At 36.2% G+C, this 24,489-nt stretch overlaps 3 protein-coding genes across 10 annotated transcripts in view; 1 reads left to right on the top strand and 2 right to left on the bottom strand.

Annotated features, from left to right (window-relative positions):
- Nucleotides 1–3,101: 3,101 nt before the first annotated feature.
- On the bottom strand, nucleotides 3,102–12,720 carry LOC128861233 (uncharacterized). Of its 5 annotated transcripts, XM_054099203.1 has the most exons (6): nucleotides 8,211–8,396; nucleotides 7,892–7,972; nucleotides 7,690–7,741; nucleotides 7,052–7,549; nucleotides 6,678–6,979; nucleotides 3,102–6,611 (listed from the first exon to the last, which is right to left on the bottom strand). In XM_054099203.1, the coding sequence occupies exons 1-6, from the start codon at nucleotides 8,231–8,233 to the stop codon at nucleotides 5,270–5,272; spliced, it is 2,298 nt and encodes a 765-aa protein (XP_053955178.1). In that variant the 5' UTR covers nucleotides 8,234–8,396; the 3' UTR covers nucleotides 3,102–5,269. The 5 variants fall into 5 exon arrangements, with proteins under 5 accessions (XP_053955178.1, XP_053955177.1, XP_053955176.1 ...); XM_054099202.1 differs by lacking the exon at nucleotides 8,211–8,396 and adding an exon at nucleotides 12,546–12,720 and having other exon boundaries at nucleotides 6,678–7,549; XM_054099201.1 differs by lacking the exon at nucleotides 8,211–8,396 and adding an exon at nucleotides 10,279–10,677 and having other exon boundaries at nucleotides 6,678–7,549.
- Nucleotides 12,721–15,270: 2,550 nt separating this feature from the next.
- LOC128861232 (uncharacterized protein C16orf52 homolog A) lies at nucleotides 15,271–18,147 on the top strand. Its single transcript, XM_054099198.1, has 2 exons — nucleotides 15,271–15,462; nucleotides 15,529–18,147. Exons 1-2 carry the CDS (start codon nucleotides 15,360–15,362, stop codon nucleotides 15,927–15,929), a joined length of 504 nt encoding a protein of 167 aa, XP_053955173.1. The 5' UTR covers nucleotides 15,271–15,359; the 3' UTR covers nucleotides 15,930–18,147.
- Nucleotides 18,119–24,489, bottom strand: part of LOC128861231 (adenylate cyclase type 2) — a 79,521-nt gene continuing 73,150 nt past the window's right edge. For 3 of the 4 annotated variants that reach the window (XM_054099193.1, XM_054099195.1, XM_054099194.1), the window contains exons 11-22: nucleotides 22,447–23,056; nucleotides 22,135–22,233; nucleotides 21,557–21,675; nucleotides 20,854–21,080; nucleotides 20,555–20,762; nucleotides 20,157–20,482; nucleotides 19,921–20,083; nucleotides 19,648–19,860; nucleotides 19,452–19,556; nucleotides 19,320–19,337; nucleotides 18,418–18,660; nucleotides 18,119–18,326 (exon numbers count right to left, since the gene is read on the bottom strand). In XM_054099193.1, coding sequence (XP_053955168.1) covers nucleotides 18,195–18,326; nucleotides 18,418–18,660; nucleotides 19,320–19,337; nucleotides 19,452–19,556; nucleotides 19,648–19,860; nucleotides 19,921–20,083; nucleotides 20,157–20,482; nucleotides 20,555–20,762; nucleotides 20,854–21,080; nucleotides 21,557–21,675; nucleotides 22,135–22,233; nucleotides 22,447–23,056 — 2,463 coding nt within the window. In that variant the 3' untranslated portion in view covers nucleotides 18,119–18,194. The remainder of the gene's footprint in view (nucleotides 18,327–18,417; nucleotides 18,661–19,319; nucleotides 19,338–19,451; nucleotides 19,557–19,647; nucleotides 19,861–19,920; nucleotides 20,084–20,156; nucleotides 20,483–20,554; nucleotides 20,763–20,853; nucleotides 21,081–21,556; nucleotides 21,676–22,134; nucleotides 22,234–22,446; nucleotides 23,057–24,489) is intronic. The other variant, XM_054099197.1, reaches the window with a different exon arrangement.

Raw genomic sequence — 24,489 nt, 5'->3', positions numbered from 1 at the left:
ATTAAATCTTAAGCATGTACAATTTTTTTGTTTCAATCAGAAAAAAAATTGCGTGATATTTGCCGAGACCCCCCCTCTCTCCAACGTAAGATTAGATGAGATTTGACTCGACCCCCTCCCCCCCTTAAACATCTCACGTAATTTATGGACGCCCCCCTACCAATCATATCCAATACGTGACGTTTCATACATTTATCACTTACTTACCTGCTCTATTCCTCCACTTAAAGTAGGAACACTTCTACGAACTCTTCTTGGTCGTCCGCTAGGCATATTTTAAAATTAAATATGGATGTACTTTTTTCTTAAAATAAATTCTATTTTGCGTTTGTCCAAAACTCTTTCTAATTTGCACTGTTACCGTTGTTTTAAGTGAATTGACAAATTTCAAGTCAATTGTCAATTCATACCAATTATTGCCATCACCACAAAATTTTGAAAAAAATTCGCAGCACCCGTTGGGACTATGTTCATGAATACATATTTATTAGTAAAGAGAACAAAACAAACAAATTATTGAGAATCCAAATGTATACAATGTTGTGCTCATTAGAAAGAGAGCTAAACAAAGCAAACGAACGTACTCATATATATGCGTATATTTGTGTGTCATCCCGCTTGCAATATGAAAATTTTGATAACTTTACACGCAAATATTTCATGAACAAATTAACCAATTTTAATTTTTATAATTTTCCGGAAATATGCTCATCAAAACCTTTCTTTTGATATATGTATATTTCATATTTGTACATATTGTGGTTTAGTCAGAATAAGCGCCATGTTTTAAAATAATACTATAGATGTTTTAAAATAATACTATAGAAGATTAGTATTAAAATTTTATTAATGCCCTTAAAGAAAAGCAGGTAATTATGATCCATTTTAAATTATTGCGCTTGAATTTTAATATGGAGTTTGTTTGTTTCATAAAATTTTATTTCTACTTATATAAATATTTTAATTAGGAACTATTTAATCAGCCGTAACCGAATGGATTGGTGCGTTACTACCATTCGGGAGTGCGTAGGTTTCCAATCTTGAACATCAAATAATGACAAACCTCCGAGTGCATTTCAGCCATTTGCCGTTCGCAGTCGGCTTAAAACTGTAGGTCCCTCCATTTGTGGACAAGCGCTAACTTAATGCGCTGCCAAACCGTATACGAATTTTCTTTTGGAATTGTGTTTTCGGCTGAAGATGACGGTGTAGTAAATGAGCATGAATTTAAAATCGATCAAAGCTAGCACGGCATTTGGTGCCGGACGCATTGACTTGAATTTGTGAATTTGACTTGCTCATAATAATAGCAGTGCTGCCGTTAACTGATTAGCGAGCGGGATTTTTTGCGTACAAAAACTATTTAAACTAAAATAAAAACAAATTGCTTTTGGTAAGTTTAAAGTTTTTGAGTGATAGGAATAAAAAAATACTTAGGAGCTATAGAAATATAGGATGTTCCTAAGATTGTATGGGCAAATCAAAACCCATATAGAAAAGTTACGGATGGAAAACAAAACCTACAAAGAAATACAAAAAAGAATTGATTGTTCAGAAAAATGGTGCTAAAAATGGCGTTAACTTCAACTGTTTTAGTCGGCAATTCCTGTTGCTTCCTACGGTCGATAGATCCAAGCGTCGTGCCACCAGACAGTACAAACTGTGGAATAACCGTGAACCAAGTATTTTCTCCAGCGATGAGGTTCAGAGCGTCACCGGCCTTGAAGGACTAAACATGCTGATGCTGGAAAACATAGGTCCATTGGGAGTAGGATATCTCACAAACTTGTTCTCTCATAAATCCTGACAAGAGGAAAGCGGGTAGAGTAGTCCCACTACTGAAACTTGGGACACTCCAACCAAGTTATCATCCGATAACTTTCCTTGCACCAGTAGTGAAGACACTGAAGGATATTCTAGTCCCACTCTGACCACAGCCACACATAAGCATGAATTCCGCAAAGTGCACAGAACCACCACAGCACTCACCGCCATAAACTCCCTGATAAACCGCGGGATTAACCAAAACTGCCTCTACAAGAGGACTATCCTAGTAGCGCTGGGCTTGAAGAAGGCATTCGATTCTTCCAGCGCGACTGTAGAGGTAGTTCGCCAATTATTTAGGTGGTCGGGATTTGTAAGCCATCTTTCGAGATCAAAGCTCAAAGCAGAGGAGGATAAAGCAAGGTTTTCACTGCGAGAAATCTCAAACTTTCCCCTACTACATACTACATTCATGGCGACCCTCTTTACCACCTGGACGAAGGTGATCAAACTACAGTTAAAGTTGAAAGACAAAGAAATGTTGGCCGGTCACTGTCATACGAAATAGGGGGTATATAGACTAAATATTAGCTGTGCCTTTGTTGTTCTTTGCCTAAAGATTTATTATTTTGTGTTCATTACTACTACTTTTGTGCTACGTACCGTTTTCGCTGATAGCCTGAACCCGATATAACAAAGAAAGTTCTAAACATCATTATGGTGCCGAGGAAGCCAGGTCGACCCCAATATATGTATGTACATGGATGAAGCAGCGATCTGTTGCATGAAACAAGCGAATTGAAACACCGAGGCGAGCCAAGATCGAAAAATTTGGCGATTACGAACTAGGAGAGCTGACTCCAAGTAAAACGGGACAAAGGCAAGGAAAAAGAAGAAGATGTGAAGAAAGTGCAAAGGGAAATAAAACTTTTTGTTTTAAATATATTTGCATTTATCAGGTAATAATATAGTTAAAAGCCTTTAAAATTTTATTCAGTTTATTTTGGATCGCCACTTGATCCCAGTTTCGAGACCACACTGCTATTAATATAAACACAACTTAACACATGGGCTGAAAAGTCCCGGGCCTAACACATAGATGGCACTAATTTTATTCCATTCACCTCTTTTTCACTTAGTACTAACCTTAAAAATACCACATTTTACGGTGTTCGAGCGTTTTATGTTCGATCAAAGCAGTGTTTTTGTTATTTCATTGCTTTACCGCTTTGGACGAGCGGCCATTTGAACACTGAAAGCACCACATTTTGTAGCTTCAATTGTCCACAAACCTCATATGACACAACGGAAATGAATGTAGGTATAGGCAGATTCAGTTCACTTATAAAACATATATTTTTATTTAATTTTATTATGTAGCATATACATATTGTATTTTAAAAGCAGGTACTTATATGTATATTTATTTAATTTTGGCTGTGTTCGTAAATGCGACATGACTTGCAGCATAAGCATCAGTGGCAACACTGCAAGTTTGACATTTGATACTTCTTATACAATTTTTGACAATTTGCAAATACGTTTGTGTGCATTTTTGAACGCGTATAATACTAAAATGGAAATTTTGCTGAATCTAACACTAGACGAAATTTGTGAGCAAAGAAAAGATAGATTTTCTTTCAATTGAAGAAAAAGAAGGCTATTGAAGTCAAAGAGAAAAATGTTTAGGTACAAATGTTTGTCTTTAAAAAGAAAAATACCTAAAAACAAATCGTTTATTAAAACAATAAAGTCGTTTCCCGAGGACATTTTCTATTCCCATTTTCGAATGAATTGGGCCACTTTTAAAGTAAGGTTTTATAAGTTTTATGAAAATTAATAATTTATAGTTTCACTTTCCACAATACATTTTTTTTCCTTCTACCCGATTTAAACTCGTCCTCCATATTCAACCGTACTCTCAGCAATAACTGTGTCTCCGCATTACTGAGATTTTCACTAAAAATTTAAAAATAATAATTTCTACAATTATTATTAACATAATTTAACTAAATTTCAATACAAAAATTAAAATAAAACAGTTTTGCACTTACAAACAATTTTTCGATAGAAATTATGAGTGACAACTGATAAGCAAGATATACACGAGGCAACCGTTGAAGCAACGTGTTGCAGCAATGTGTTGCCTTTGTTTAAGAAACACGTTGCGACCGTTGCTTCAATCTAAGTATTGTGTATAACTGTGGTGCAGGAAAGGTACAAGCGGAAGATACGTAAAATTAAATTTTTTAAATGATCGACGAAATACGTAAAACTACTTCTCTTATTATAATTGACGAACTTTTGTACGAAAATGAAGAAGAAGAGATGCAACAAAAGAAGATAAAGAAAATTTGGTCCAAAAATTGGCTTTTAAAAAAAATCGAATTTTCGAACGAGAGGCTGTTGAAAGAACTGAAGGAAAATGAGCCAGCGGACTATAAAAATTACATAAGGATGGACGAAGCCCTGTTTAGAAAATTGTTGGACTTCGTAAAGGCCAAAATAAGGAAACCAGATACCATAATGAGAGAGGCAATATGAGCTTTGCGGTATCTTGCAACAGGAAACTCTTTTGCGGACTTGAAATTATATTTTTCACTACTTATATCCTACAGCTCTCTCAAATTTTTATATTCGTTAATAAAATTAACATAATTTTCATTATTTTCAATTGCCATTTTTTCCTTTTTCACTTTATTTTACTCCGCACAAACCTTCTTCTTCGCTTGTTTTCAACGAACTGAACGAGTAAAAGCAGTAAACAATGATACACACGAAGCAACGGTTGCAGCAACCTATCCCAAAAATCAAATTTATTTGATATTTCAGGCAACGGTTGCAGCAACACGAAAATCAATTGGCAACACAGCTACACACGAGGCAACGGTTGCTTCAACATGGCCGTGTTGCTGCAACGGTTGCCTGGTGTGTATTTAGCTATAGAATTGTTGTCTTTTTGAACGCTTGATTATTGCAGTGCTGTCATATTGGCATTTCTGAACGTTCTGTTTGTTATGTAATTGTAGTTTGCGCGTCATGTTGCATTTACGAACACAGCCTTTACTAAAAAAATAGTCTAAATAATATTCATAATTCTTTCATTAAATATTCGCATATGTTTTATCAAAATTTTTATGATAGGAATGTAAAGATAAGACTTCTGACTTCTGATCAACACCACCGCAGCATCAATAATTTAGGTTAAGGGGTTTAAAACAAACACTCAAATTGTGCTACATATTTTGTTCCGAGAAATTGCAGAAGGGGTAAAATTTCTGATTGCTATTGTTTGTATTGAGTTATAGCATACAAATGCGGTGTTGCGTTAAGTGGTCATACATGTCAAAGCCGTCAAAATAACACTGCATGCAGATCTCTGATCCGGACTCTTTGCACAGATTATTTCCTTCATTCTTTAGCTCAATTACCGGCAATAAATCTACAAGAATTTATTCGAACTTGATCCTAATGTATGAATGTACCTATCAAAGAAATATTGGGACTATATGTAATTCAAATGGAAATGCGATGGCGCTTGCTTATGTAAATGAGTGGAGGGCCAGAGGCTGTTGTGCGTATGGCGTGTTAATGAATTCATTGAGTTCGCTGCGAAAGTGGAACCTTTTAGACGACTTAAAAGTTCTATTTCAGAAGGCAATTTTGGTTGAATTGAGTATGTATGAGGTGGAATATTCCAACAGGATGGCGATTTTGAGGGGAGTGATGGACAATTATAAAGCGTATTCGTCCAGTTCGGTGATGGAAATGGGAAGCTAGCAGGAGTTAACTGTTGCTGGGGAAAGCAACGATCAATTGTAGGAGGTGTCGGTGGTAGATAGTTTTGATCTGGTTCTACAGACTGAACTGGAGGTGGAGGTATCATATTTGGCCTGCTGGGGTATCGCCACGTCTCTATCGGCTCAAATCCGGCGGTGCGAATAGACGGAGCTGATGTTGATCTAGACGGATTGGGATTAGAGAGAAAGCATTGGTGGAGTGGGTGATAAAATTGTCTAGGCAGGTCAAGATGATTACTCATTTGATAGGAATAGGCAAGTTGATTTTGCTCCATGTAATTATAAGACTGTTGGGAGAGTGGATGTTGGCGAAGTTGTTTAAATTGGTGGCTTTGTCGCAATTGATTGAAATTGTGAGGTAAAAAGCTACCTGAATTGAATTTCTGGAGTTGTTGCGTATCATCAAGTATTTGCAGTAGTTGATTTTGGAAATGCTGAGTCGGTGGATAAACTATATTTTCATTAGGAGAATAAGTTAATTTGTGCGACATCGAATTTGCAGGGGTATTGGAAAAAATCTCGGTAGTTTCTGTTACGCATCCACTTCGCAGACCGTACTGTTGGTTATAGCTAGGAAAATTTATCCTCGGCGGTATTGGTATCCATTGTTTATTCCTTGGACTGATTGGGGGTGTTTCCAACTGCGCACCTTGTTGGATGAAAGAATGGTTGTGAAACGGCACTACTTGCGATTTATTTAGTGAATGCAATTTTTTTTTATGAGGACCTGCGGATAATTTTGACCTCTCTTTTGAATTATGACTTTTACAGCAGGCTGGAGAAATGGAAGATGATGGATTCTTGGCAAAAGGACGAATCTGATCAAGCAACTTTTGACGACATGGCAGCCTTGTTTGTTTTTCTGGGTGTAAATATGTATCTGGTCCATGGTCAGTTGATTGTGTGTTTTGGGTTATTGGATTAATTCCCTTTATTATTGTAGATCCGTAAATAAGTTCAGCATTAGATGGTCGGTAAACAACTGGAACTGATTTGGTTGCTGCAGCCGTTTCTTTTATGCTTAAATCTATAATGTCCTCTTGATTGCTGTAGGAGAAAAGAAAATATTCATAACAAAACATTTTTTATGAAATGAATCGATCTAAAGTGCACCTTGGTGTCGAGTTTGGCCTTGATATGTCAACAGTGTTAACATAAATATTTTCTACTTGTTCTCGAGAGTTAACCATTTTTTTTGTGGCAGTCGATGTACAGTTTTCGAAATAGCCAGGGTCCTCGTATTGCCTCTTCGTTTCTTCGAGCGATGCATCATCTGCTGTATTGTCTCCTTCCAGTTTTTCGTTTTCATTGGGGAGTGGTGATGGATGGCCGGCATATTTGATCTCAACATGAGCTCCGCTTGAGTCCACCAATATAACAAAGTTTTCTACCCTGTTTGTAGAGCTGTAATTTATCTGTGGGTTAAGTGATTGTGCCTCGTCATTAATAACCAAAGTTTCGGACCCAGCTTCATTATTTTCTTTTACTTGTGGGAGTACATTTGATGAAATTTGAAACTGTTGCAGTTTTTCCCTTTCTTCTTCCTTTCCTTGCTCCGGCTTTATATTATGTAATTGCTTTTGTTCTTTTGCGAACTCATTTGTTTCAAATAAATCCATTTTAAAAAGCGATTCACTTGTTTCAAAATTCTTTGCAGCTGTGGAATACATTGAATTTTGTCGCTCGTTGCTGTCCCGTAAACTTTCAACAACACAACGTATTTTCTCACTAGAAACAGTTTGCTTTACGATTGGATAACTTTCAGGATGCTTTAGTGAGATCGGACTTGTTGGAAATTTTGCAACATTATTATTTTTGTTCGAAATTTTTGCACGTTTCAATTTCTTTTTTAGCATTACGCGATTTATATTTCTTCTCTTATTTATTGACCAAGCAAGGCGCTTCTTATTTCTCGAGGGAGGTACAGATTTGTTTTCTGATTCAGAAACTGCCTTAATCCGCATCTCGGAATGTAAATAATCCTTCTGTAAGAAAGAAAACCATTTTTTACTGAAAAATTGAGAAAACTACATTTTGGGAGTATTTAGTAAGGCAGCTATATGCTGATTGATTATTTTAAAATTTACAACATATTGTGAATGTTTAGAACTTAATGCGTACTCACAGGGATGAAAATGCTTGATGCCACACTTTGACGTCGTTTTTTAGACACTTCTCTGAAATTAAACAAAATTAATTTGAGAAGCTCCCTAAATTCATATGTATATGTACGTATGTATGTGTGTATATGAGAAAATGATTTTCACATCTGTACATAACTGTTTAGGCTAGCACATGAATGCTCTTGAAAATATTGAATAACCTACAAGCTAATTGAGTGCCTCCTTTCCAAAAGCAGTTCCTTTACTTTCGGCTCAACGTTGGGCGAATTCGTATTAAGCATTTTGCTGAAATTAAATTAAAATGCAATATGAGAATAGTTGAATTCGTTTTTTTTAAGAAAATAAATACGAGCATACATATGTATGTATGTATAAAAATTTCAGTTGACTTCTGGGGTATTATATTTAGTTAAGATGTATGTATGTACAGGCTGGCAGATTCTCTCAAAAGGCGTTTTACCATTAGGTAATATTTGAGGCGTAATAACACTTCCCCCTTTTGTTATCTATATTGAAAACATACTATATTTCGCTATTGCATCGCATTCTGTTGCGATGAAGGTGGTTGGATGCGTTCTATAGTTTAAGTGAATTTGTAGTACTTCACACTCAGTCATAATAAAAAAAGTAAATTTTGTTTACATATGTATGTATGTGTATAGTAATAGTGAAGGAGTTGAAGTGTCAAAATGGGAGTATTACAACAAGTATCCATTTCTAATCTGCTGCGCTATAACTGCTTGTGGAATTCAATTATGCAATCAGCAATGCTACACAACAAACCAAACTTTAATTTAAAAACACTTTCAAATATTCGTACATGAAGAATATTTGAAAGTTTTCTTTTTCTACTGCAGGGTATAAATGGATATACAGTGAGCCACTTTCAAAATGGTACGCTTCATTATAAGAGCTTTTAACTTAAATAAGAATATAAATATTTTTTGATTTCAATTTGTTTTTTCATTTATTTGTGTATACTCGCATGTAGGAAGTACAGTTATAAGAACTAACTGCACTTAAATCAAAAACAATGGTGTGACGTTATTGCCATATATGCTGCTCACACTCAAAATGGGACACTCCGTTTAGAACTCGCAAAAGCAACAAATGCATGAATATTAACATTTTGTCGATTTCCCTTTGTATTTTATCACCTCCTGTAAGTGCCGTGGTGTACTTTCAATGAGTTTTCGGCATTAACTGGGCACAATTTTTTCCCATTCCTCCAATACTGCTTGTTTTAAATCTGACTTACTGCTCACGCATCTTGTAGCAAGTCCTTTTTTGAGTTCTCCCCACAAATGTTCAATGGGGTTCATGTCGGGAGATTGAGCAGGCGCAGTCAGAACCTTTGGAAAGTTGTACAGTAATCAAATCCGAGCATTCCACGAGGTGAACCTAGTATCATTGTCTTGATAAAATACAAAGTTTGCACGAATACCAAGTTTTACTGCACTGCTGACAACATTTTGTTTTAAAATGTCAATGTACCCTTTACCATCCAAAATGCCATCAATAACGTGTGCTTTTCCGACGCCAGCCCGCGAAATGCAACCCCATATCATTTTGTCCTCCAATTCTTTTCCAGGCATTCTCCTCACAAAACGCGCCGTCTGATCCAAAAATATTAATTTTGGTTTCGTCCGTGAATAAATGCAGATAAATTCTGGTGAGATTTTGAATGCTATATTGTTATTTTTCAATGAATACCTAGACCAAAAGTCCACATTCTCATATTGGACTTCTTCGCAAACTCCAACCTAGTCTTTTTTTTTTTTCGAAATAAGTGGTTTACCTCGTGGCACCCGTGCATATAACTTTGGATTCTGTTTTGTTAAACGGAGTATAAATCTACAACTACGGTAATAGATTTTCGCAATTCGTCGATAATCACTGGAAATAAACAATTTGCGATTTGATCTCAACATATAATGGTACCCAGCTGACGAATTCTAACTGTCCCATTTTGAGTGTGAAGGGCATATATGCCATTAATTGCCTACAAATTTGGTTTCTGTTTATATTTTTTGTTTTCAATGAAGTTAATTCTTATAATTGTACTTCTTACTGCTAGTGTACATAAATAAACACAAACAAATTGAAATCAACTATTTTTTTTTTTCTTATTTAAGTTAAAAGCTCCTCTCTCTGGAGTGTCGCAGTTTGAGTGTGGCTCACTGTATGTATGATTATATGCACGTAAAAGCACATATACATATACCAGTGTACAATCGCAGAGATTTTGGGCCATGTTATCGTTGGGAATAGTCGTAAAAATTTGACGTCCCAATGCAATGCTTGCATAAATCTGGCTTGAAAATTAAGAGAAGGAATTTTTCAGTGTATCACCAGTCCGTTCATCCAAATAATAGTGACCAAGAACTTATTAGAACTTGTTCGGCACTCCTTTTTAAAGATTTATATATTAATTATTTATCTGTGTAATATATTTCACTAATACATAAGTTACGATGGCATCGTTATAATTCAAAGTTGGCAAAATTTCAGATCAGAAATCAGATGTCCCACCAGCCGTAATGTATGGCCCCATAGTAAATTCTGTTTGACAATATTCATGTTCTACTCACTGAACTACTTAATAAGCAATGCTGTTATTATTGGCATTTATTACTCTCCGCTCTCCGCTCTTCGTATAACGAATACAAGTATATGATCACAGCATTTTTGACTTTCTGGACTAACACCCATCGCGTTAAGGACTGTGTTGACGGTCTGACTTTGTTTCGTTACGATTTCGATACCGGATTTGCGGATGGATCGCAGCGTACAGTTTATGGAGTTTATACTAATTAAAAATATTTGTAATAAAACCATTTTAGGTGATTGTTGTACGTATTTCAAAAGTCAAAAATATATAAAAAGAAAATCGCTGCGCACAATACACCATTCTTAAATTTGGATCTGCTTAATCTATATTTTTACTAAAACATAAAAACAAACTTTTATTCATTATATAATATGTATGGATATTTGTACTTGTGAGCAAGCACATCACTCGAATGCGTCAACGATCAGCAACAATTTCAAACTGAATGTGTCATCACATTTATTTGAGGATATGCATATCCAATGCTTCGACTTCTTCTCTTACAGAATATTTGCGCTTTGGCTGGGCTTGAGATTGGAGCTGACGTTGGAGTTTTCCACTGAAATACTAGTCGCCAGTTGTAAACAAATAGTTTTTTGTGTACTTCTGAGCATATGTTTGTATGCATGTAAGATCGACCTGTATGTATGACTCCTGCAGTAAAATGTGGTACAAGTCGAATCCATACAAAGTGACTTTGGTCTAACAGTTGATTTTTTCCTTTAACAGCTGCCCGTTTTTTTTTGCTTTGTTTATTTGTATACATTGTCATTAAAATTTTGACCTTCAAACCACCAAATTGCAAAACAACATACATGCAAATATTGTTGTTCTCTACCGAAATAACCTTCCATGAATTCGTCTTGGATTAGTCCTATACTATCCATTATGGGCCTTCTTGACAAACAAATGTAGGATGTGGGGGTAGTAAAAAAAGTGAAGGCATAAATGGGCTGCTTGTAGACTCGAAAATATTCACTGATTTTCAAGAGAGTTCACGTTTCGGATGACAGCTATATACTTATAGATAGAAATCCCGCTCTTTTATTACTGCAGCTCCATTATTAGCTGGGCTTCAGTATTTTTCTGTACAGAATTCAATGCAGTTGACGTACACGGTTCCAAAATGGGTCAGTTCCCTCTGATGTGGAGACAGTCCGATTTACTGCGTAGTATGCAAACATGTATTTTTGCGCTCCTGCACGAACCATCACGTAAAATTGAATAATTGCATACATACCTATGTATACATTTATACACAAAAATCATATTTGTAAAAAGAGAATGCTGAAAAAGTTACTTGAGACACGTTTGAACAAAGACACGTCATTGCGAACCCATAGACTCGAACACTTTACACTAACACACCGAAAAATTGGCGCGAAAGACTGGTGTTTTCACATCGATTAAGACTTAAACATTTTATTTTTCCTGCCCTTTTTATCAAAATTAGCACGTTTTAAAATCGGTTGCGTTTGCTTTGTGCTAACAATATATACCTATACATACATAATATATATTTATGCACTTCAATCAACGCAAATATAAATTTATACGAGTAAGCGGTAAAAAGCTATAAATGACTGTAAATCTAGTTCCAATTATTTTAATTTACTTTTCCAGAGTGAAGTTCTCCTGTTAAAGCCTACTAAATGACGTCGCATTTAAGTGTACTAAAATAAGCATCAGAAACAAGGACTCGTAGTAGTCGTACGTGTAATTAACAATATTAATGACGGACACTTACAAAAATAGCTATTGCTTGCCAAGCTAAGGATGCATGCCTGTATGTATGCATGTACGAAGGAATCGAAATGCTATTATTATTATTTTTTTTATTGATTTATACTTTAAGTACAATTTTTAATTATTATTTCACCACAAACACATACACAATATATTTACCGCGGCCAATAAGAAATAGTCACAAAATGTGACAAAAAATTCCAAATACTATAGATACTGCAGCAATTGGTGCAGCCTAATTAGTTTCGATTTCGAAAATTAAATTTTGAAATATTATACTTCTCTTCGATAGCAGCCGAAGGGTATTTAAAATTAAAACATTTCGCTCACTTCCTATACACTTCATTTCAATATACTTGTACAGGTAGATTATGTTGTTACGATTACGTGGCTCCTTCGTTTTATAAGTTGTACCAACAAATTTGTATATATATATATGTACTATATGTATGTTTATTCATTATTCTGGACGAAGTAATTTGTTTCGTTTTGTATATTTACCTTGGGGTAATTTAATATAAAAACCGATCAGTTAGTTAATAAATGTATAATACTTAATAAATACGAAAAATCCCATCAACGGAAAACGGTTTGAAATAATATAAAACTTCGCCTGTTGCCGGTCGATTTACAAATGGAAGACAGCCGAACAGGTTAGTGACTCCACGAATGTGTGCACTGTTTGCTTTCCGGCGGAAATCTACCATCGAATGTGTGTGTATACATTCAAACTGTCGTTGACGCGAGTAGTGGCACACATTTGCATTGATCGCACAAAATGCAACGAAAACTACTTAATCGTATTCAAAAATTAAAACAATTAGTGATGGCCACCGCCATTGTCCATAGCGAACAGGTATATACATACGTACATCTCTGTTACGTTCATATTTATAATTATATGTAGCTACATACACGCGACCGCATTAAACAATAAAAACATACCTACATACATACACACGAACACACTTATTACTTTGTCGCTGGAGTGGGGGATGTGGCACTAGATATTTGTGATAAGAGGAGTAGTGAGTGGCGGTTAAATGTAGGTGTTATTAAGAGACATTCAATGCATGTCGGCAAAGGTATGCTGCAATAAAAATAAACTTTCGTGCTATACATAGAGTTTCACGGACACGAACCGCAATTTAAATAAGTATTATAGACTGAATAGAAAGGACACGTCAGCTCATTGGCGCGTATTTTAGTAGCCACAAGGAACATTACATACATAGGTATATTACATATACATAGGTATACATATGCGCACAACATTAGCAAGTATGTATTTTGTTTCACTTTTATTGGATATTCCGTAGGTCTGACAAATATTCTACTTTTTAATTTTTTAGATATGCATTTTTGTTTATTGACTGAATTAAATTTTTATAATGTTGAGTCTGATTTATAGATTCTTAAAATGGGTTTAGGCCAGACGAGACGGTCCCTAAGGAGAAGCAATGAATTCGAGGTTTTGCAATTACCTGCCGAGGGACGTACTTTATTATAAAAAATATGGACATTTTATCCCCTTAACAATGATTGAACTCTAAGTTCAACTAGTAATTTTGAAATCAAAGCAAAAAAATTAAAGCTTTCTATAGAATAGAAAAGCCCTTCAGTACACTTGTTGTCTACCTGATTGGTTTTAAAGCCACTGTTGCGATTTTTGTAACTTTTTGTACAATCTCAAGTTTTAAGACTGTGTCAACTCCGTCATCAACTGTAGGAGTCTGACCGCATAGCGTCGCCACGAGAACTAGTATGGATAATAAGGTACGCTTTTTCAAGTGCTGTGAACGAATTTGTTCAAAATAAAGAACTAAAAAAAAGGAATATTGATCCTTCATTCCTTGCACTACCATAGAAACGCATGGGGAGATCAAGGGAGTGGCCACCTACCTGTCCGATAAAAAAAATACTGGAGAATATTATGTTGTGTTTGTAGCAGCATAAACATTCCCCATACTTACATACAGGTAATGCTGCTGGAGTGACAGTCCTTGGCCGGATATAAATCCGGGTCGTTTCGGTAATGTAGAACCGACTGTCGCGGAAACGGAGAATAATATGTCAGATGTTAGGGTTAACTCGGTGTCCTGATTCCAAAGACGCGACAGGGCGAACTCGGATAAATTTGTACCAACAATTCAGTGAAAATTGGATTCATAGGTAATAATATTCCTCAAGATGTAAAACTTGAATATTCTAAATTTGAAGTGAATTTTTTTCTCCACCAGTGCGGCAAAACAGAAATTATGGCAGGCTTGAATGCCTAATAGGGTTGCCGTTCGTTTAAAAGATGTCTGCAATGTGGTAGGCCTGAGTCTTGAGAGGGACCATGCTTAGTGCTAAGTGCATTTTGTGCGACTCGTTCGATCACAAGTACGGGAGAAGCTTAAATGCCCTGTTGGTCGAAAAGAGAATGAAATAAACGAAATTAAGACAGTAAAGAAGATGTCGTGAAAAGAGGTTCCCCCCGAGAGTAAGTAATTTTTTAAGTAATTTTCCGCCTCTGCCACCTAAAGTAAATAGTCCAAATGTGATCAGAGGCGATTCATTAATTGATAGGAAGGTTACTCTAAAAATTTCAGTAAAGTAGTTAAAGGCAGCAATTACAAGAGGACACCGGAGACTGTAAAAAACAGGGGCGTTACCCTAAAAAAAAGTAAGAAGAAAATAATACTTTACCATGTCGGTGATGGAAAAGCTCGTGTCGGAGATGCTAAAATTAAATAAACAAATGTGCGCTGAAAGCAACAACATGAGGTTTCTAGGTCAAGCAAATGCTCTTGAGCAGTTGAAAGACCAAGTTTTGTTAGGCCGAGATCTAGAGCAGATCAGTGGGCAGCGGGCTCAAGTACAATATGGTGATGAATCTCTTACAATACAGCTGCGATCAAAAGTTATCCTCTTACATATGAATGTGTGTTAGTACCGAGTGTTATCGTAATCCGCAGAGATAACCTCGACGAGATCAATTGTATATTTCCCCAAAAATAACACTTCGCGGTCTTAATTAGCGCGATGTGGCGTTAGAGTAACAACTTATAACAACCGTTTGTTTTATCAATGGCGACCAGAAAGTCGAATTTCTTAACAGCTCTCCTGGCGACACTTTCCGGTCAAACTCCTACAGGAGTTGCCAAAACTATCTAATTAGGTGACATCTGTCGGTAAGTTCTTTCTAGTTTGTTTTCATGTACCAATTACTGACGTGGCAATCCTACTGAACAGCTGGCCGTTGACATTTTATTCGTATTTTATGGCTATTGACCATAGATTAGAAGTATATAAACAAAACAAGAGTGGGAAATGGATAAGTTAACTACAATCAGTGCTACTCTGTTTCTTGCCGCCGATGTCTTTGCAATAGTTAGTTTAGCAATGCCGGATTGGATTGTAACCGAGGAGGCAGGTAAGCGCCGTGTGCAGAAAGTGAGAAAATTAATAAAGATTGGATGCGATTACCAATTATTTTCAGGGGATATACGTCTTGGTTTGATGTGGACTTGTATGACGCTTTATAATCGTTCACAAGTCTGTTATACTCCTGAACTACAGCCGGAGTGGTTATTAGCGCTCGTATGCATATTTATTGGATGTATTTGCATAACAACAACTGTAATACTATTAGCATCGAGCACTTGGGATCGTAATGTCATACCCTACGCCCGATGGGTAGGATTTACCGCTATGGTATTGTTCTGTTTAGCTGCAGTGGTTCTGCCACTAGGTTTTCATATCGAAGAGATTGGTGGTCAAGCCTACCAGCTGCCCAATACATATAAAATTGGCATTTCGTACATATTGTTTGTGTTGGCTCTATGGATAACAGTTGTTTCTGAATTGTTCGCAGGAAAAGTATGTCTGCCACATTTTTAATAAAAAATGCTATAAAAAGATAGATGAAAAGAGAAAGAATGTGGAGTTTGGGAAATTTCAGCTGCTATCTACAATATTTGTGAAAAGTTGACTTTTCTCTATTCTAGTTTATTCTCTTTGCAACTGGCATTTATTCTCTGTTAGTTTAAACGATGGAATGCTACAAAGTTTTATAATAAGTACAACATTGATTATAAGATTTTTGCTTATTAAAATTATGGTTTGTTTGTTTGTTTCTTTATACCATCTGCACATATTTACATACGCATACTTATACGATTCGGGCTTACGCTGGAAGAGTGTCATTATCCGCATGGTATCGCGACATCCGGGCTTAGTCTTAAATTTACTATTATCATTATTTTTATTTCTTTATCAGGTAATAATTTGTTTACAATTTCGGCAGAAAAGAAGAGCTGGCGATTGTTTCGGCATGCTTATGAGACTTTTGACTTTCAATAGCTCATTCAATCATAGTTGAATCCAATGCGTAACTGGAATCGTTGAAATCATTTCCGTTTAATTGAATCGAGCGATGACAAATTTTACCAGTACGTCACATTGTGCTCTTCAGTAGGCAGGTATTGGTGGTAGTAGTAGAGAAGCAATTGGAGTTATGTCTCCTACACATCAAGAACAAGAAAAATTATAAAAAGCAACCTTGGAGGTTTATAGAATATGCCATCCAACATCTCCAGTGAATTATAAAAACTAATAGGTTACGTGGTAACTAGCAAGCCGTCGTAATAATAATAAAACTAGCTGACTTACAGAGAAGCGAATAAATAAATTAAAATGCATGCACAGTTGGATTCCACTAATTACGCCTGCAACATTTTGATCAGTATTGGCTATTTTTCTTGGAATACTTGAAACTTAGCCTTAGGTATGAAATATGGATACAACGTTCTCGTATTAAAAATTTGTATAAAAAAAAATTAAATGCTAGTTGTGAGCTCTTTTAAAAAATAAGTCGCGCGTACACTTCTGTTAGGTGTTTGGTCCAGCTCTTCCTCCTATTTCTGGTGTGCGTCTTGATGTTCCACAAGTGGGTTCTCTTGGTATAAATATTAAAAGCCTTCTTATAGATGTATGCAAAAAGCTCTGCTAAAAATGAAGGCTCTTTCAGCAAAACTTTCTCCCTTTATCTTTCTTCTAAAATGCATTAGTTCTCGATTTCATACATTTATTTTAATAAAAATATAAAACTTTGAAATAGAATTACACTACCAAATAGTAATATAGATGTGAATTTTATTTACAACTCAGACTTAATGATAACAGTGCTGTATTAAGAAATTTAGAATTAACTACATACATTATATTGTATGGACAATTGAAATTTCACCAAATTAAGAAAATATTTTAAAATATTGTATGCATCTGTTATAACTTAATATAAATGTGTTAAAATATAATGCTACAAACATATAACTTTCACAATTTATGCCTAGATAGGTGGGTATGAATTTGTTAAATTGTTTACTGTTATTTCATTTACAATTGCATGTATTCAATAATTTGTATAACGTAGAATTTAAAAAAACCCAATCTTAGTTAGTTTGGTAGAGAATACCGCGAACTCTTCATACGGCATACAACATTCAAGAAAATTATTCAAATATTTATAACATTACGGTGCCGAAAAGTAAATTTCGTGGACTATTAAAATATCTTTATTGATTGTGACTAGTTCTAAAAAATATACAATTTTTTTATGGCTCAATGGCTTACTTTAAATTAGATATTTGGGTGTACAATAAGGGTAGAGTTTATTTATATTATAACAGGATTTTGTAACTTATTTGATGACAAGAATTTAAATATTTAAGCTATACCCATTAATAACACTTCAGCTTTCCGACTAAGAGAAAGTCAAATTTCCTGTTTTTATTGTACTTATTTCAAATGACTAAAAACACAATTATGGTATTAAGTAATGAAAGTAGAAAACTGTCGGTTTCGTTTGTATAAAAACAATTTTAAACAAGTGAGTTAAGCAGGAAATTAAAAAAGAAATCGATCTTCAAATTTTGCCATCAAATTGTATGCATTTAAAATTTTCTCTACTTTTATTTCATTTTATTCTCAGTATTGTATACTCTTTGTTCATCAAGTTATGTATGGGTGTAAATATTATATGCCACTAGGATTTTAATTAGTTACAAATACATTTCATAATAAATACGCTATAAGGATCTCTTATTGTTTCGCTGCATTTTTCTTATTGGTTAATATCCGCAACCTGGGCATATTCTCGATATTTTACAGTTTTCCATCGAATTGTGTCTTTACAAAATAGGTGACTAGATTGCCTTTTCCTTTGACATAAGTTAGACCGCGGCACTCGCATTCGTAGCCGGCGGACATCAGTATTTTTGCTGTATTTTCTGTCGTCTATTTAAAATGGAAAAAATTAAAGAAGCCGAAAAATATGCGGTCATGTTTATATATACTTTTGCTAAAGTTGCGAGAATTTCAACTTTACCTGCAGCCTCCCCATTGCCCCGCATGAGTCCATACGTGACGCAACATTAACTGTATTGCTCCAGATGTCGTACTGAGGCTTTTGTGCTCCAATAACACCTGCAATCACCGGCCCATGGTTGAGTCCAATACGTAACCGGAACCGTTGAAACGATTCACGATTAATTGAATCCAGTATTGACATCAGAGCGATGGCAAACTCTACTAGTATGGTCACATTGTGCTCTTCAGTACGCTTCTCATCCTACGTAACCAGAGGTAGGCAGGTATTGACGGTAGCAGCAGCAAAGGAATTGGTGCCATATCCATTTGGGCACGGAAGATGCCGTTAAGAACAAAGCAAATCAAAATAAGCAACCGCCAAGTAATAGAATATGCCATCCAACACCATCAGTGAATTATATAAGCGAAAAGGAAGAAAATGGCTTGGTAAGTTAGGTAGGAACTATTATGCTTACAGAGCAATAAAAAATATGTTGGTAAATATATGAGAATTATGAGAATCCATTTTCTGCAGCTGACACGGTTAGCCCAAGCCCCAAGATCTACGGTTTCGGCTGCACAATTGTTTAGAAACTAGAGCCAGCCAGTGGCTATGTGAGTGCGCCAATGTTAAGCAAAAGGTGATTGATATGGTGGCTAAAGTAATGGTAATCAGCTTTACTTCTGATGTCTGCAAGAACCCATCAAAAACTTGCTTCATACTCAGTCATTACAGAATGTTCCAGATATCACGCTAACTTTGGGTTTAAGCTACCTTCCTTCCTGCGCCTACTGGTACTTTTTGTACCATTGAAAATGTCCATTAGTGAATTGCACCTTTTATCTCACATTCGCTTAATACCTCCTGGCACTTGCAGTTCAACATTGAATACTACAAAGTAACTCTTACTTTAAACTTACCGCAAAATTACGCATCAGCTGCATTTAAGGCATAAAGAGCAAATTTGTAACGGTTAATAAGCCTTCAAGTATCTCACACATATTTGATTAGAAAACTAAATAATGGATTTTGAAATTAGTTATGTTTCTTACCATAGCGCCATCTTCTTTGCCTGGTCGTAGACCAGACGCGCACATGTAGGTGCTAGCAATAGTTTTGATTTTTTCGATGCCACTAAATTTTGGCTTCAAAAGCAACTGGAAAGAATAAGAGAATAAACAAGGAATAAGCCTTAAATTAATTTTCTTAATGTTCCGCTGCTACTGGCTCTGATGGCATAGTTATTACCTTATCAAAGTCGCAAATAATCTCATTTAACAATCGTAAACATTCAAGACCTTGCTTATTGACATCCGTTTCGTCGTAGAATTCTTTATAATTGGGTATCGAAGCAAACATCACAGCTACGCAAGAATAGCTCTCGTGATACAACTCAGTCGAACGCTCTTGGTGAAGAAAATGTGTGGCCACGTGAGCGGGTAAAATATTTTCTAGAAGAATCTAAAACTCACGTGTTATTATACTGATTTGCATCCAATTTAGCTTAAATGCGTGTCTTACCTTATTGATGCCACGCATTGTTTCCACTTCTTCCTGTTCCACTTTCAATTTCGCCTTCCACAAAAAGTCTGTGCGCGCCACATATTCGCCCTGACGGTCCAGTGTGTGCAGCACCGCAATCACCAGAAGCAATAAAAGGAATCCCTTCAGTTCTATTGGCAAGCTAAAACAAACACACAAAAAGGTGGCCTCGATGCGCCCATAAACGAATTTGTTTTAATATCTTTCCAACTTACGCATTAATTTGGCGCAGATTAAATACTATGTAGAGGTCACTAAAACTCAGCATGACAATTTGACAGATGAGGGCCACAACCATGGTAACCAGTTTAAGAATGAAGCCGGAGCGCAGAAATGCAGAAACTGCTGCCAAGCTAATGGCGCAGCAAAACATATAAATCGGCGCATTCTCTATCTGATTTGAGTTATATAAAGGAATCTGCAGATTCGTGTAAATGACATCTGCTGAATATGTGCCATTCGATATTGATGATGATGATGAGTCGGATAGATTACTTTCTAACTTCATCGGTTCAATATTGACATTGGTGACGAAGTTTATCTACGAGACAGAATGTTGGTTTGCTATTTATTCACCAAATACGAGCACTCCAGTTCGGATGTTCACACTTACCACACTGAATATCGCACACGCCGATATTAGTATATTCACTATGATGAATATCGCAAGTCTAAGATATCGACTACTGGCCACCACTTGACCGGGGCCGTTGCGGTCTGTCGTTGACGCATTAATTTCAGGTACCTGCATGTTGCTAAGGTACAGAAACAGGGCGAGCGAAATGAAACTGGCAGCTAGTGAGCCTATCAATGCAATATTTCTGAAAATGAGGATATAGACTTTATATTTTCCATTCGGAAGGTACCGTAAATGTAAGGCATTGGTATTGTTGTTGCTGAAATGAAACTCACTTTTCAATAACTATCAGTTGAATGAGGGCAATTGAGAGGAAAAGCACGAACGCGCAAATCAAATCAAAGCGGAAATGCGTATCTGGTTGGGCGCGGTACATTGCCTCGCGCGGGGTGTTGCGGTACCACATAGTAAACGGCTTCAGCTCCGTAGGAGGTCCGAAGAAATTGAAATTGAAACATTTGCGCTCCGGTGGCAATAGATTGGATTCAATCATGGCAATGCTCTGTAAAACATACACAAAATCATGCAATAACGCAAAAATAAATCAAAAGGGTTTTTAAAAAGAGTAAAGCTGAATGTTGAGCTAAATTAATTTTAATGTTTTTTCTCAATTGTACATAGTAGTTTTTGCTATTGTTCTAAGTCTTTCAAGGAAAGTCTATTCCATTTGCCAAACGCACATCTTGTTAGTAGACGCAAATACTGAACAGAAATGGTACACGAATGGTATGTCATCTGGCCGTAAAGTGGTGGGTCGGATAGCAAAAGTTTGCCATTGCATCTCCTGGTGCTTAAATTGATTCGAAATTTTACTTTAAATTGAATTATGCTGGTGAGTTAGCAATTTCGGATGGCAGTAAATTTGTTTTGTGTGCTTGCAAACACACACACGCCATACACACATAGTTACTCTCTCTACTTACTACTACTGAATTATGCTTGAATGTGTATGATTTACCAATATGTTTACATACGTACCGCTAGTCCTATATTTTTGACTAGTTTCGATTCCGCGATGTTAGCAAAAGGTTTGTCCGCACCCCAGCATTCCACGTACTTGGTCATTTTGGAGGATGGACGATTGCGCGTAACATGTCCTGAAATTGGAAGAAGCAGCCGTCATAGACCTTCAAATATACACAGGTAATCATTCGATACATACAAATGCATGCGACAACAAGCTTTATTATTTACTATTTCAGTATCAGATTGCCTTAAAAAGTCAATATATATGCGGACAATATTATTAAACTATCGTTTTCTTTCGTGGTACTCAATGGCGCCCACATATTTTGATAGGTATTTGCTTGAGCTTCTTTTCCGGTGCAGTGTGCGTCTTGATATCGTCCTACAAATGGAAGCCCATACAATACAAAACTTCCCAACCGGGACTAATTGATCAGTCCCCATAACAAGTCCAGTCGGCCTCAGCGACCGTCTTTTCGTCCGACTATTGGCTCACAAATGGTACTCGCACGTAGGTAACGCATTCGTTATTTTTTGCGTTTGATGTGAATTTCGTTATCTTTTCTACATTAATATTTTCTGTTACTCACCAACGTGGCTGCGGAAACTCTCACCGCTGTGGATGGACAGTTTCCGACTCTCTGAAAAGGCGCCCGAGGAACGCCTTCTGTCCGCGAAAGAGATAAGACCTACAAAAACCACATTAATACATTAGCATACCGTAAGTGAAGTTCTACATTGTCAGAAGTTGCAAGAAATAGACACCTAGAAAATTTTAAATTCTTAATCTCGGTCGTATGGTGAAGCTTACAGAAAACAATGTACAAGATAAATAAGAGGAATTGAAGAGTTACACGGTGGTACTTTGGATTTAGGTCTCTCAGATCCTGTTCAGGTCTTACCTTGCACCGAGAGTTTGCGTCGTATCTTTTCTGGTCCCTCAGCGACTACCAAATTGTTGCTCGTAGCCGCTGTTGTAGCCGTTGAATTAGTTAAAGCGACGTGATTGGCATTGCAACCTGGTTCTGTCGTACCACCATTGCATGGATTCCCACTCATTAAATATGCATTTGGCAATGACAACGATGATTTAGCGCCTGTAGTTTGCGTTTCTTCCAAGGCCGTGTTCGAATCGGCACTGCCACGGTGCTTTTTCCGCCCTAGTGGATTGGATGATTGCTCTACCGTATCGTCTTCATCGTCTTCCGACAGTTCTTTAATAGACATAGATGTGGTTATCATTGGGTCTTGGCTGTTAGTGGATGATGGGGACAGTTTTCCACGTTCAAGTGGCAAAACCCCACAACTAATGCCGCTAATAGCTCCAGTAGAAAGTGCATCTTCTTGATTTGGTGACTTCTGCCCACTAGCCAATGCTAAATTTACGTTAGAGATGCTTGTAGGGGTGGGGTTGGGTAAAAGTCGTTCTGTGACATCGCAATCGTTAGGCTGCGCTTCTGCAGAAGAAGTGATCTCGATCACTTGTGGAACTCCATGTGGATAAGTAGTTTTCTATTAAACATAATCAAATTAAAAATTATAAATTGTATTTGTAAAATATTTAATTTTCTGTACAAATAAATTAAAAATAAAACGAATAAATAATAATAAAAATTGATTAATAGGAAATTTATATAAATACATTCTGCTTAATTTGCTCGGCAATGTCAAGCTCCCCATCACATGCGTGCTCCTCAGACTTGCTCCAAAATGGTCTCGATATTTTTACACCCTTCCCTAACCTAGCTTAACTTATACATATGTATACAATTTGAGTATAGATAAAATATCACCATAAACACATAAACATTTTTGGTTTTTTTCATAAGCTGTAATATGTATGTGCAAGTTAACGTATTCAACAATTCGAATTAACTTCACTTAAAATATTCATTTATTTATTCCCACAAAATATTATGCTGACACTATGTCTGCGACAGCGGATATTTTGGCAGAAACAGTGCCAAGTGTTTTGTGGTAATCTGACGCGCACGTGTTGCATCGTCAACAATAAATGCAGTTAAGCGAGGTTTCATTATGTTGTGCTTGCCTAATTAGAGTCAGTCTTTTAGAGTACTCAAGAAGAGCATGAAGCTCAAATAAAATGTAAAATAAAATAATAATAAAAATACAAATAAATGTAATTGGCGCCCAACGTGGGGCTCGAACCCACGACCCTGAGATTAAGAGTCTCATGCTCTACCGACTGAGCTAGCCTACGTCAGAGAAGAAAGAAGAAGCGCCAGGGTCATATCATTCAGGCTACCATTGATAGTTTAAGGAGACCCGAGGACGGCTCTCACTTAAGCGGAGGAGGAGTTAACGTATTCAACAATTCGAATTAACTTCACTTAAAATATTCATTTATTTATTCCCACAAAATATTATGCTGATGCTATGTCTGCGACAGCGGATATTTTGGCAGAAACAGTGCCAAGTGTTTTGTGGTAATGTGACGCGCACGTGTTGCATTGTCAACAATAAATGCAGTTAAGCGAGGTTTCATTATGTTGTGCTTGCGTAATTAGAGTCAGTCTTTTAGAGTACTCAAGAAGAGCATGAAGCTCAAATAAAATGTAAAATAAAATAATAATAAAAATACAAATAATACACAAACTCAGTTCATAATTACGATATTTTCCATCTAAAAAAAGTTGCATAAAGCGGAGGCGTATCTCAATCGATACTGTACTTGAATAATTGAAGATAGGTATTTTTCTAAATTCTATTGGCTAGAAGTTAGTTATGAGTACCACAGTCTTCGAATTAGTATTCTCACACGTGTACACTATAAAAAACAATCTTTGAGAGAAAATCAAATTCAAATGTGTTTTCCCTGTAATAAATAAATAGCGATTTCAATATTCTCAACTACTTTCACGGTTGTGGTTAACGTAAATATTAATATGTACATTTGTATTCGAAAACTAGAAGTACAATACTCT

This window comes from Anastrepha ludens, chromosome 4, assembly GCF_028408465.1.
Source record: "Anastrepha ludens isolate Willacy chromosome 4, idAnaLude1.1, whole genome shotgun sequence".
Lineage (NCBI taxonomy): Eukaryota > Metazoa > Arthropoda > Insecta > Diptera > Tephritidae > Anastrepha > Anastrepha ludens.
Note: the sequence above shows the minus strand (reverse complement) of the source record. Positions and strands in the feature narration are given on the sequence as shown.

Bases quoted from the DNA above. Each gene is read 5' to 3' on its own strand.
- LOC128861233 (XM_054099199.1), bottom strand. From the start codon at position 8,233: ATGCGATGCAATAGCGAAATATA. The intron at 7,742-7,891 runs GTAGGTTATTCA...GTTTAATTTCAG, and splicing joins AGGAGGCACTCAATTAGCTT to AGAAGTGTCTAAAAAACGAC. The intron at 6,612-6,677 runs GTGCACTTTAGA...TTTCTCCTACAG, and splicing joins AGGCCAAACTCGACACCAAG to CAATCAAGAGGACATTATAG.
- LOC128861232 (XM_054099198.1), top strand. From the start codon at position 15,360: ATGGATAAGTTAACTACAATCAGTGCTACTCTGTTTCTTGCCGCCGAT. The intron at 15,463-15,528 runs GTAAGCGCCGTG...AATTATTTTCAG, and splicing joins GATTGTAACCGAGGAGGCAG to GGGATATACGTCTTGGTTTG.